We start from the raw sequence: 13,026 nt of genomic DNA on the forward strand, positions 1-13,026 counted from the left end.
GCAGAGTGTGAAATCTCAATGAACAATCTGAACAGGCTGCAGAACACTTTGATTATTGTCTGTGGATTCAGATGTTTGTGATTTCTCCTTTAATCATCTATCTTCCGTTGCACAAATTGGTGTGTTTTTCACACCCTCGTGATGATTATTATTTTTTTTATCAACTTTATAATATATATATACTAATAACTACTGAAGCATAAACAGACCACTTGCCTTCAACATCCAGTGTAAATTTAACGTTTCTCACGAGGACCCCGTCTTGAGTAAAGATCTCGACGCTGTATGCACCTGAATCGTTTACCTCCACGTTTGTGATCTTCATAGTCCCGTTGTGGATGAAAAACTGTGTCCTGTTTCTAAATGGCTCCGGCACCGTCACAGTTTCTCTCTTCAGGGAGAACACGATTAGGGGTCCAGTGGAAAGCTCTTTCTTGCACCGCAGCTGATGGCCGCTGGCACTGGTCATCAGCTGGATGTACACAGCTCCTCCGAGAGTAGCAGAGCACTGAGAGGTGTTCTGGGTGGCATTGCATTTAGTCTCAGCAGCTGGGAAGAAAGCTAGGGAAAAATAGCATATTCAAAAGCAATCGGCTTAATTAATTCATCTTTTACGTTTATGTTAATGTTTCTTTAACAATGCGGATTTTACCATGCGTTACTCCAGCTAACATCACAAGAATGAAAACTTGCTGCATGCTCCTCTGTCCTGCAGAATAACGCCTATCATAAAAAATGAAGCCCAAAAAAAGGTGATGAACTGAAGACTGTTCTAACTACAGATGCTGAACCTCAGATAGGACGTTGCGCCAGATATTGACAGGAAACGGTAATGGCTGGCGGTTTGGTACAGCGGTGGAAAGACAGGAAATGAAAGAAACTACCTTACTTCTCCTTTCAAACAAGACTTTGGCAGCACGCTGTGGTATGTTCATAAGAAATACAGGGCGTGAAGAAATCTTCTGTTGTCCTTCTCTGTTTAAAATCACAGCTTGTCTACAGCTGAAACTCAGGTTTGCATCAGCCAACGTCATCTGACTGGTATGACAGTTTCAACCACACTACATGGCAAAATATTTGCCGAGGAAACTTTTTCAGTTTTGTTTTAAAGCACTTCTCAATTTGCTGAGAAAAAATGGAAGTGAGAATTATAATTCTGCACACAGAGAGAGCAAAATACCTGTCTGTGCCCTGTAACTAATAAAGTCTAAATGGCAGTAGCCTATTTATTATGGTCACACAACCTTTATACACATCTACCTGTAGGTTAGGATAACCTTAGCTCTGTATGTAGAAGGGCAGATATATTTGTTCTGGATCAGTAAGCATTTCTCTGAACAACTTTTTACACGCTCAAACACTCTAATATAGCCAAGATGAGCCACCACAAGGGCACAGATTCTTCTTTGTTTGGATCAGTGTTTCATGTAGTGTTGTAGTACTCGTGTCTTGACCACTTATTTGATGGTCTTGGTCTCGTCGTGGACTCGACTGCATTTGTACTCGTTCTTGTCTCAGTCTCAGACATTGAGGACTCAGGATTTTATTTCAAGACCAGTCAAGACCATAACTTTGGGAATATCAATAAATTGCTTTTGCATTGTCTGATTTATTTGTTTCTAACTTTGACTGACCCTCCTCCCCGTGATGGTAAACATGGAAAAGGAGTGTTCAATAAAGACGCTTATGTTGAGTTCAGCTCTTAGTGTTTGTATGTGGGTGTTTTAATGGGAATATGGATCTGTGCCTATGATCTCATTCCACATTTTATTATGTGTCATGGGGAACTGGTCTTTGATTTGACTCGGTCTCGCCCACCCTCGGTCTTGACTTGGCCTCAGGCCATAAAAGTCTTGGTCATGTCTCGGTCTCAATAAACTCTGGTCTTGGTCTTGACTGACCTAAGGAATGTATTATTTTTTTTATTAGGGGTCCAAGCCCAAGTGGGCTGGGAACCCGCGAATGCAAGGCAATGGCGGTTCTCAGTATCAGCGGAGCTGGGAATCGTTCTCGTTTTTAATTTTTTTTTTTTTTTCCGTACGTAAAACTCATACTGCAGCTTAGACGGTAAGTGCTAGGGACACGAAACTCATAAGATAGGTCCAACTCTTATCAATGACCTCAGGCGCAAAAATCCGCACACTTCTACCACTAGGGGGCGCTATAAGCAAGGTCAACATGTTTGGGCTTGGAACTACGAAGGCATCAAAAACCTTACATCCACGCATTCGAGGGATTGAGCTGAATCTCCTGGTATATGCCACGCCCTTTTCCACCTAATTCGCGAAAACTGAAAAACCCATTTTAATTAATTCCTCCAAAGCCGCAAGTCCAATCGCCACGAAACTTGGCACAGATAATCTCTTGTCCAAGCCGATCAAAGTTTGTTGAGGGAATTTTGATCCACTAAAAAACGTCCGAATTACAAGCTAACAAATGTTTGCGCAAACGCTAAAACACAATATCATGTCAGATCTTACGTTTGCAATGGCCGATCTACACCAAACTCGGGGACCTTATGTGACACTCCCTCCCAAGAGACTGTGTGAAATTTCGCATCAATCCACCTTTAGGTGGCGCTATAAATTGGAAATCAAATAACACTCCCATAGACATACATTCATTTCAGATCTCCGTACCGCAAGCCCCTTTCATTTACATCTGTCTTCATTTATTCTCCACAGGTCCCCCGAGCCACGGCGGGGCGCCCGGGCCGACTCGTGAGCCCTCCATGGGGCCAGTGGTGCGGCTTGCGCCAGGAGGCTTGGATCCCGCTTACAACTGCTTGCAGTTCTAGTTTTATTCATTGTTATCAAATCATGTGTTTTACCAGGAAATGAAGCAGACCAGAATGTAGCATCAGTGCTTAATCAAAGCCACACACTTTGTCATTCTAATGTTCTCTTTCCAATTATAAGGTTACTTTTACTAATCCATTTGACGGTAATAATCTTGAAACAAGTTCTCATTAGATAGGCTAGTAGTGACAATGTGAATGTGAATGTGTAAATGCACTTAGCTTTCAGCAAACATCCTAAACTGATTTGAATTCAAACGGCCTTGCATTGCAATGATATTTTACTAACACAAGAATAAAGGAAGAACATCAAGAAGAACAAGGAGTAACCCCTTCCAAAATCAGGGGGATCAGCAAACTGAATTATGACAAATAAAAAAGGACAATTAGCATAAATAGAGCAGTTATAAATTAACCTAGCAAGTAATGAAATAAATAAAGCTTGCAACATTGACATAGAGGTAGTCATCAGGTATATTCATTATAGTTACAAATGGTTGCAGATTGTAATTTACCTTGTCATCTATGTCACATACAGCGATTCAGATTTTTTTTTTTAAAAAGCATATCTTGTAAGTCTTCGTAAGTATGCTAACAAAATACATTTTCTTACACGCTTGTATCATCTTGTAAGATGGAATCAACTCTCATTTTTAACTACAGAAAATTCACTTTAGGGGCACACATTTTTATTCACATTGATGTAAACCAGTTGAACAATTATTACTTTCATTGGACTTTTATCATTCATCAGTTCCTCTAGAGAGACTGAACATAAACATGCAGATACATCTCGGTAACTGCAGCTGGATCCTGCAGAAACATGGTTCCTTCTTCAACAAAAACAAATCCTATATCCTGTTGGACATGATCCTAGTGTTGAGTCTCCTGAAAAACAAACTGCTTTTGGACAGTTTAAGCTTCTTCTTCCAATCCTTGTTCTTTTTCTGGTAGACACTGTCCCAGCTGTCCTCCTCCTCATCTCCTACCCAGGACACCCAGGCACCTCCATTCAGGTGGGGGTCAGCCCGTAGGTCCTCTGATGGGTACCTTACTGGCACTGCAGTGCGATTGTAGTACACCAATCTAGCCAGCAGGTCTTTGACAACATCTGGTCTCTGCTCAGAGAGGTCAACACGTTCGTAGGGGTCTCCGGAGACGTTGAAAAGCCACACAGATTTCCGTGGTTCGGTGTGGCGCTCCAGGTTCCACCAGCCGCCGGGGAAACCTGGAAGCATCTGTGGCGGTGTCCAGTCTCCGTAGCCGGGGTCTCCTGTTAGGAGTTTCCAGTCTCCAGCTCGTATAGAGGCCTGCACGGCTGTATCCCAAATCCCATATCCTTTTTGTAGTGAGCCACTGCGTGCATGGTTATACAGAGGGTCAATATTGTGGAGAATCTCCAACCTGGGCGACTCCTTCCCCTCACTGATGGCTTCCCATACATCATAACCGTCCACCCCCTCAGTCAGGGACTCATTTCCACCTGCTAATCCCACCAGTGTAGGGTACCAGTCAGTGATGTGAACCAGGGCTTTACTCACTCTCCTCTTCCTCCTCAACAGAGGGCTGTGGACGAACCCCAAACCCCGGATGCCGCCTTCCCAGTAGGTGCCTTTACGTCCTCTGAGCGGCCAGTTACTGCCACCAGACAAAGGCTGGCCTCCGTTGTCAGTAGAGAAGACGATGACACTGTTCTGGTAGTAACCATACTTGCGAAGAGCGTATGTTATATTTCGTACTGCCTCGTCTACAGCTGTGACCATAGCAGCGTATTTCCTGCGCGCCACGTTTTCCAGCCCACGGTACGGGTAGATGTACTCCCGCGGAGACTGCAGGGGCGTGTGAACAGCTTGGAAGGAGAGGTAGATGAACAGTGGCTGGGACTGAGGATCATGGGTTGCCAGGATCTTGCGGACCCTCTGTGTGTAGAGATGGGTGGAGTATTTGCCCCTCTGACCCCAGGCGACCGACTCCCCCTCATGGAGATCGAAGCCACACCGCCCAGGGCCGTCACAGGAGTCATAGGTGTAGTAATTCACACTGCCCGTCAGGGAGCCAAAGTATGTGTCGAAGCCACGGCGAGTGGGCAGGCAATCCTTCTTATAGAAGCCCAGGTGCCACTTGCCGACCATGTGGGTGGAATAGCCAAGCTCCTGCAGTCTCTGGGGGAGGGTGACCTGGTCAAAGGGGAGGCAGTTGGGCTGGCGGGGCCGGATGATGGAGTGCTGCAGACCGGTGTGAATTTGGTACCTGTAGGGTTAAAGATAAAGAAGACTGTCAGAAGGACATATGTGTTTTCAATAATAAGATCCAACAGATATTTGCACACATAAAGATGGGACAGGAAGTAAGAGAAGATGGGAGAGGGAGATTGTTCCCATTTCCTCCCTTAATTTCATGTGTGGTTAACCAATGTTGAACAGGTGAAGGCCACATAAAAACATTGTAGGCCTACTTTCAATAGTGGTATCATCAGAGCCTAAATATGGAAGTAAGAAAGATTTATCCAAAATGATCATGTGATTCACAGATTATTTTCAGGTTGATGCTAGGTTTAAACATTAATTTCCAGTATGCTTTTGCAGAAAACAAAATTTTATTTCACATCAGTGGAATCACAATAATAATTAAAAATAATAAAATCAGTATGGGAATATGAGTTTTTTTCATGGCTTTGCTGAAATAGCCTACAGGTTTCAAGACAAAATAAATGATCACCTTGTGTTACTTTGGTTATATCAGAAAATGATCCATAGCATAGGCTACCTTCGGGTGTTTTAGTTGACAAAAATAGACTAAATGTAGCAAATTTTCTTGAATAGAATTATAAAATAGCCTAGGCTACTTATAATCTGGTCCAAACAGACAGCAACAAGAAGCCAGTCTCTAATGTCGTCTGGGGAGAAACACTTTACCTGCCAGTGATGAGCTGACTGCGGGACGGGGTGCAGATTGGCTGAATGTAATAATTCTCCAGCTTCACTCCGTCCGCAGCCAGCTTGTCCAGCGCCGGTGTCCTGATGTCAGAGCCGTGGTAGCCGATGTCGTTGAATCCCTGATCGTCTGTCATGATGAAAATGATGTGAGGGCGCTGAGGCACAGGAGAACTGTCGACAAAAGTTCGGTCGGGCTCGTTTTCCACCTGGTTAGGACCCATCAGGTCCCAGGTCAGGTATCCGAGGCTGAGCAGGCTCATCATAGAGAACCCGGTCAGTGCTGTTGTTGCCATGGTCCCTCCTATAGGCTATCACTTTATATCAGTCCAACTAGCGAGTATTCAGGATTTGTCACCAAGTCATTGTCCTTTGATCGCTCAAATAGCAGTTACTCAATCTGAAACGTGCGCGTCACTCACAGAAAGCTACACCTCCATCCTTAGTGACTCTCCAGAGTGTTTCAGCCTCCTCTGAAAACATTTCATTTTCCCTAATGGACCCATTAACCCCGCCCATTTGCCTTGCTGCCTCACTGAAATAACCCAGTCCCCTAGGTTTCTACTGTAGCCAGGTGTTTATTGTGAGTTCACATCTCACATTAGATCTCGTGTGGTGGCCTGATAACCTATCTTACCCTGTCTTACATTTGGATATTATTCTGAAAAGCGCTTTTCAAAGGTGTGCCCATTTTCACATTTTGTTCCACTTAGTGTAAAAGCAGCTTTAAACATGAAAGCAGTGAAACGCCTCACATCATACACCCTCCTCTTCATTCATGCCATTTCAAGGTAATTTGATTTCAATGAACCACACTGCCAACGTTCTGTAAATTACTAGAAAGCAAAAAAAAACATTCCCATATAACCTGGTTTAGCAGTGGATCACAGAGACTCTACAGAGAGACCCTCACTCAGAAAAGGGGGAGATTTGTGTCTTGGGGAGGTTATGGGGCCCTATGGAGTCCGGCAGAGACAATCACAGACACTGTTCCCCCTTTTCCACTCCATTGCACGCACAGTCACTCTCTTATTATTCCTGCTGTTTTATGAGTGCCACAGACCTGAGGAGGGAGACATAGCAGACTTCCCAGACCCTGATTACATCTCCAACCAGGCGTCAAAGAACCACTTTACAAACCATCCAGCGGGTCAACATAAAGCAGCTGTGTGAACAGGATCCCCAGCATCTTGTAAGACCTTCAGAATGCTGCAGATTCACATTGACTAGTAATCAAGGGAGGGCTGTGGACAGTTGTGGACAGTAGAACAATTAAAGGTCAAAATATTAAGGACACTATGTTTATTTTCTTTGTTAAATCGTTAAATCAATGGTAATTGTAAAGGAGGATATGTAGATCAAGAGAAGAAGATGCGCTAGACAAGGATTTTTAAGTGACACGGGTGATACTAATACTGGAGTGTGCGGGTTAAGACGACCTAACACTCATGTCTTTAAAGATGATCATCACAACAGGTTAAGTCCTCATGTAGCCCTGAAATGCTACTGTGACCTGGGCAAAAGACATGTTACACTAAGCACTGAACATCTAGTTTCTCATGTGTGTCATTGTCAAAGAACTTAGTTAAGTAGCATTTTGCTGTATTATGCCAGTGTTGATTAATGCTTTTGAGCCATTGGCCACCCCCTACTTTGAATGTTAATGCCGACACCTGGCTACACTGAGGTGTGTCAAATGAAAGCCACTACTACTTAGCGTGTAAGATATTCTGTGATTGCATCCACAAAAAACAAGACATTTTGACCATGTGGCTTTGCGCCAAATTTCACAATCAGCATGATGTGAGAAGCTGGTCAGGCAAGGGAGCCCAAGTACACACTTACAAGATCAGAAATATTAAGAACCACGATGTCATGGAGAACGTTGTACCCCCATGCCCCATGTTGGCTGGACTGGGTTGAAAGTGTGTCATCTAATCCTTGGCATACAATACTATAGATTGTAAAAGAGGCACTAATATTTTCATCTTCTGTACATTCAATGTGGTATGTAAAACACCACACCTTACAAATGTTGATATTGGTTACAGAGAGACTTGGAGGTTGCGGGACAGCCAAAGGAAGTATGAGGCCCTCCCGTAAAGGGCAAAAGCCTGCGGCCGGGGATGTTTGCCCACCAGCAGCAGCAAAGGCATCTTTGGAGAACAGTTTAATGCAGGTCAAGCCGGGAAAGAGAGAGAAGAAAAAAATTATTGAGGCACACCTGAAGTTTTACACCCTCATGTTTATTTATGTAGTTTTCCTAGAGGGAGCGACTTGGACAGCTGAAGGTCTTTGCAAAAATACCAACAAAACCCAGAGATGTTGTACAACCAAAGTGAGAGACTTGATATTATTGATCATAGTAAGTTCACGATATGTGTGAACAACAGCTTACAAAAGTCAACTTAGAGGCAACAAAGGAACATATCTGTGTGTGTGTGTGTTGAAATAGTAATAAAATGTCTCTCTATGTAAACCACACTATGTCAGGAGATGTTACTCGTCTGGTTTCTGTTGGTCAGATTTGTAATTGCGACAGCTCACAAGGCCAACAACAACCCTACACACAGCCACGCCGCCACACAAACAGCACACCTATACTGACACACATCGACTCATACAAATATTAACACAAGCATGCGCCCACATACTTGTCAGACTCATTGATAGGTTGATACCACAGATGTAAACAGCTTACATCACACATTTGCTTATCCTTTTTTTAACTGTCCTATTATACAAATAAAGAACTAACTTAGAAATGATTTCATGACAGTATTTATGGAAACAGATACCTTACAATACACACTGACTCTGAACGCTGAACAAACACCATACTTTATTTCTGGGGGTTATTTTCAGTTATTTGTTTGTCATAACTTGCCTTGGGCTGCTGCTCAATGTCAAACTGAGCTAAGAACAAGAAACATGTTCTAATTTCCTGTAATTTGCAGCTGTCTAATTCCACTAACTAAGCATGATTCAAACACAGTAAGTGGTCATGTCAAGTATGTTAAAGAAGGTCACTCTCCTTTAATGAACCAGTCGTGCTGAGTTGACCCATACTGCATTCTTTTCATCACCTTGATCCTGCTGGCCTAAATGTAAATGCTTTCAGGCCATTTTTCTTATTGCACACTACTTTGCGGCTACATACCATCAGGACATTTTCAATATGAGGTTTTGAGAGGAAAATGTGTCTTTATTAAAAGTGACTGTAACTTTGATATTGGGCTTCTTCAAAAAGTCTCTAAGTTGCATTTAATGCTGATGTGCTGTGAACATCTGTGGTGTGTTTATTGGTTGTGCATTACCCTCCTAATTTATCCAGTTTCTGTAAAAAGAGTGGCATGGAACGTAATATAACGTAAATTTAACTACGCTTCCATTTCTCCACTTCCAAATTGAAAGTGGATATATAAAACAATCAAAGTGTGGTTTCATACAGAGGAAGCTCATTACTTCAAGCCAGAGAGCCTCATGAATGAAGTTAGAACAAAGCACTAGTAGCTTGTGTTGACTTTTCATCTCTGTTTCTGTGGTTTGGTTTTCAAACAAATCTCCCAACTCATAATCTCCCAATAAACACACAGAAAAGCGTCGCATCCTTTTTATGTCACTTTCCAAACAGGTTCTCAGCCATGAGGAACCATGAAATGCAATAATGAGTTGAAAGGGAAGCAGAGACTGGCGGGTGCTGCTGCTGCTGCTGCTCAGTGTCGGTCGGCACCAGATGTTGGCTTTGGCGAAAGGAAGAGGTGCTGTTACTGAATACGGCTTCTCTCCTTCACCATGAACACTACCCCCTTTCTAATCAACGCAGCCCTGCCAGTAAACCTGCACATTACTTCCCCTCTTACCCCAATTTTCTAATCTGAGTAAGACTGGATGGAGGTCTTTCTTCCTGTGCGCCAACCTCCGAGCCAAAACCTTCACTTCAATAGGACTGTACTCAGCTTGCCGCCACTCTTCTACCTACAAGAGTACCTTTGTTTCTAGAGTTTACTCAACATCTCTTTTTCATTATAACATTTTTTTTTACATCAGTTCATCAAATCAGGGGCAGTATTAGGGTGTCTTTCTCTCCCGGTTCAGTTTAGTTGTATTTAACAGGCTTCACTGATGTAAATGCCAAAAATCACTGACAAGCAGTGACTATTGCCCCACAAAGGCAGACAGCAGAGACTGCAGAAGCAAGGACGTAGAGAGGAAAACGTTTAAAGTTTTCATGCTGACTTGCAAGCTTAACTTGATTCCTTTTAAGGCTGATTATTTTCTCCAAAGATTATTTAACACATAGGGAATATCTCTAAAATTTGTGTTAATGTGCAGTTACTTGTTTGCTTTTGTAAAGTGGCCAGCTCTTCACACTGTATCTGCAAGTGCAAATGTGGGTGTGGGTAAGCCTCTCTAACAGCGGATGTGGTTTACCATGTGCCAGCTGTTGCAGCCACAACCTCCACCGTCTGCCGATCTGCATTGCTAGAAACCAGCTATGTAACAATGGAGGTAAATAAATACGCACGAGAATGAGTCAGAACAAGAGTAAGATCGGTTTCAGTCAGTATATAAAGCCCTCAGTTGTATTCAGTAAATATCTCCTCTCACGCAATGTTATCGTCCACACACCGTGCCAGATCAGGTGGGATATCACAGGTGAGAGGGCAGTCCAGTGCTCAGCCACTGGCCTCAGCCCCTGATTAAAGGTGTGTTTGATTTGGCTCTTGTGGAGCTGCAGCAGCACCTGGGAATGAAGGCCAGACACAACACTTCATTATGACCCTCCAGGAAAGCCTCCTGGATGGACATCTGACAGGGACTCGATGAACAATCATTATGGGGCTAACGGGTATTTGAAATTTCCTCAAAGGGTTGTTGTTTTTAAATTAATGAACCAATCAGTCTTATTTTTTTGTGGGATATTCATACATCTTGAAGTTTTCTACTTAAAAACGGTTTCACTACTGTTCACAAAGGCGGCGCTGACAGGTTGTGGCACATCGAAAGTCCCCAGCAATAACAAATCTCACCGGCTGTAATTACCTGCAGATTGAGCGCAGATGTGAGCTGCTAAACGTGTGGAATGTAAAGTAGATTTATTTCCTGTGAAACAGAGTGCCATTTACAAGAGTAACCTGTCCAAATATCCCATTTTTACTGCAACATGTCATCAAAGCTAAGGTAAATGATCTACTTCTGTCTCTGCTCTGATAACTTTACCACATGCTCTAAAATGCTGTTTGACACAATTTAGTTATTTTATATATTGTTTTGAGGAAACATGGGCTGAAGAAATGTTACATTTCCCATTTTACAAATTCTTATTCTTCCATAAAATCCTGGTGGTCTCTCCCATCAACACTTTTGCCAAACCTGTGGTGCATTTGTGTGTGTGTTTTGGGGAGAGGGTAGTGGAAGATGGTGAAATCAAGCTCGGTGAGACCCACCAAGCCCTGACGTTGAGTTTGGAATACACACTGCTTTCCTTTCCTGGTTTTACTCCATGAATGGGACTCTTTCAGCCGCTTGCTCCCGCTGACCCTACTCCTTTAGTTTGACCCAAGGCCTCACCACCAGCTCTCTCAGATCCACTGCCCAGACACCTTTCCCAAGCCAACCAGCCAGGGGGAAAAGTCATGCTTTTATCCAAAAACATTGGATTGACGGGAGATCGATCTTGTTCGCAGCTTTTGAAAAGTTTCTGATTTGTCAGTTTGACTTGATAGCTTGTGGATCATCTGGCTGTGTGGTTGAAAGATGTTTTCCAACATGGAGAGATTTACGGAGAGAGCTGTGTCAAGAAACCTAGAGCCACAAGAGTAACAGCTGAAATGACAGCCAGAAGGGAGGAGGTCTATTATTGACTTACAGGATAATATTGTTGTTATTTCCTCAAGTATGAACCGGTGGTCTATGTTGGCCCTTACCTTTAATTCCTCACCTTTAAGTGTGTGCACGTCATAATCACAGGAGACTGTCTGCATGGGCAACAGGTAGGCTACAGTAGACCCGTGGTACAGGGTCACCAGTTGAATGAGTTTGGATGGCAGAAGGAAACTGGAGAACTTGGAAGAATCCAGAAGATGTTGCCATCAAGACATAATTAATAAGTACATTTAAGCGCTATACTCAAGTATAATTTTGAGGTACTTGTACTTTACTTGAGTATTTTGAATTTATCCTACTTTAGATAGAAATATTGTACTTTTTACTCCACTGCATTTATTTGACAACATTAGTTACTAGTTACTTTACAAATTTAGATTCGTACATACAAAACATATGATGATTTTTTATAAAATATGATCTTTTGTTATGAATCAAACTGCCTAACAGTTTATACAAGTACAGCTGAATCGATTAATCAATAAGTCAACTGACAGAAAATTATTTGGCACTGAAGACATTTTTCAAGTAAAAGATTTCATGGTTCCAGCTTCACAAATGTGAGTGTTGTTGCTTTTCCTTTTAATGATTTTAATGTGTTGTGCTGAGGTTTGGACTGTTGGTTGGACAAAACAAGCTTCGTTAAGGTGTCACTTTTAGCTCTGGGTAATTGTGACAGTATTTTTCACTATTTTCAGAACTTTTACAAACATCCAACCTGTGCTACGTGACTCGGGGGTGTGTTCAACATAATGTTAAAATAACTTTCCAAGTCAACGCAAGATTTTCCAGGACATTTTACTTTTTCTCTTGTTTTCCATGACTGGAAAATTGATGAACTGTTTTCAAGGTTTTCCAAGTTTTCCAGGACACACGGGACTGCCTGAAATTGTCCAAGTTAAAAAAAAATGTCTGTGGTGAAGTAGGCCGAGCAAACAAACAACTTTGCATTAAATTGGTCCAGTAACCTGTTATAGATAAACATCAACCATGTCCGGTGACAGTTCCTGTGGGAAGGTTATGAAAAGTCTTCACATCCCCTACACAGACTGGAACATAACATTTATATCCATGATCTGCCATTTGCGTTATTGTCCTTGATTCTTTCTTCACAATTCCTGCAGAACTTCTTTTGATTTGCCTGGCCTAGAACGTGGGTGGGTCTATGTAAATGTTTTCAGTGGCCTTTTGCATGCACAACATTTACATATTAAATAGGAAACAATGGTCATTGAGGCTCACAGTATATCAGTTCCATATACCGAACTCTTCTTATTCAGCAGTGCCAAGGTAAATACACCTTTTGGGCACTTTTAAGTCCATTTTCTTGATAACACTTTTGTACTTTTACTTCATTAAGCTATTGAATGCAGGACTCTTACTTGTAATGGAGTATTTTTATATTAA

At 42.4% G+C, this 13,026-nt stretch overlaps 1 protein-coding gene across 1 annotated transcript; it reads right to left on the reverse strand.

The window, feature by feature from the left end:
- Positions 1–3,476: 3,476 nt before the first annotated feature.
- Positions 3,477–6,109, reverse strand: arsia (arylsulfatase family, member Ia). Its single transcript, XM_046030905.1, has 2 exons — positions 5,713–6,109; positions 3,477–5,047 (listed from the first exon to the last, which is right to left on the reverse strand). The coding sequence occupies exons 1-2, from the start codon at positions 6,024–6,026 to the stop codon at positions 3,649–3,651; spliced, it is 1,713 nt and encodes a 570-aa protein (XP_045886861.1). The 5' UTR covers positions 6,027–6,109; the 3' UTR covers positions 3,477–3,648.
- Positions 6,110–13,026: the final 6,917 nt, after the last annotated feature.

Source organism: Micropterus dolomieu, linkage group LG19 (genome assembly GCF_021292245.1).
Source record: "Micropterus dolomieu isolate WLL.071019.BEF.003 ecotype Adirondacks linkage group LG19, ASM2129224v1, whole genome shotgun sequence".
In the NCBI taxonomy this organism is placed as follows: domain Eukaryota; kingdom Metazoa; phylum Chordata; class Actinopteri; order Centrarchiformes; family Centrarchidae; genus Micropterus; species Micropterus dolomieu.

Bases quoted from the DNA above. Each gene is read 5' to 3' on its own strand.
- arsia (XM_046030905.1), bottom strand. From the start codon at position 6,026: ATGGCAACAACAGCACTGACCGGGTTCTCTATGATGAGCCTGCTCAGC. The intron at 5,048-5,712 runs GTAAAGTGTTTC...TTAACCCTACAG, and splicing joins AGTCAGCTCATCACTGGCAG to GTACCAAATTCACACCGGTC.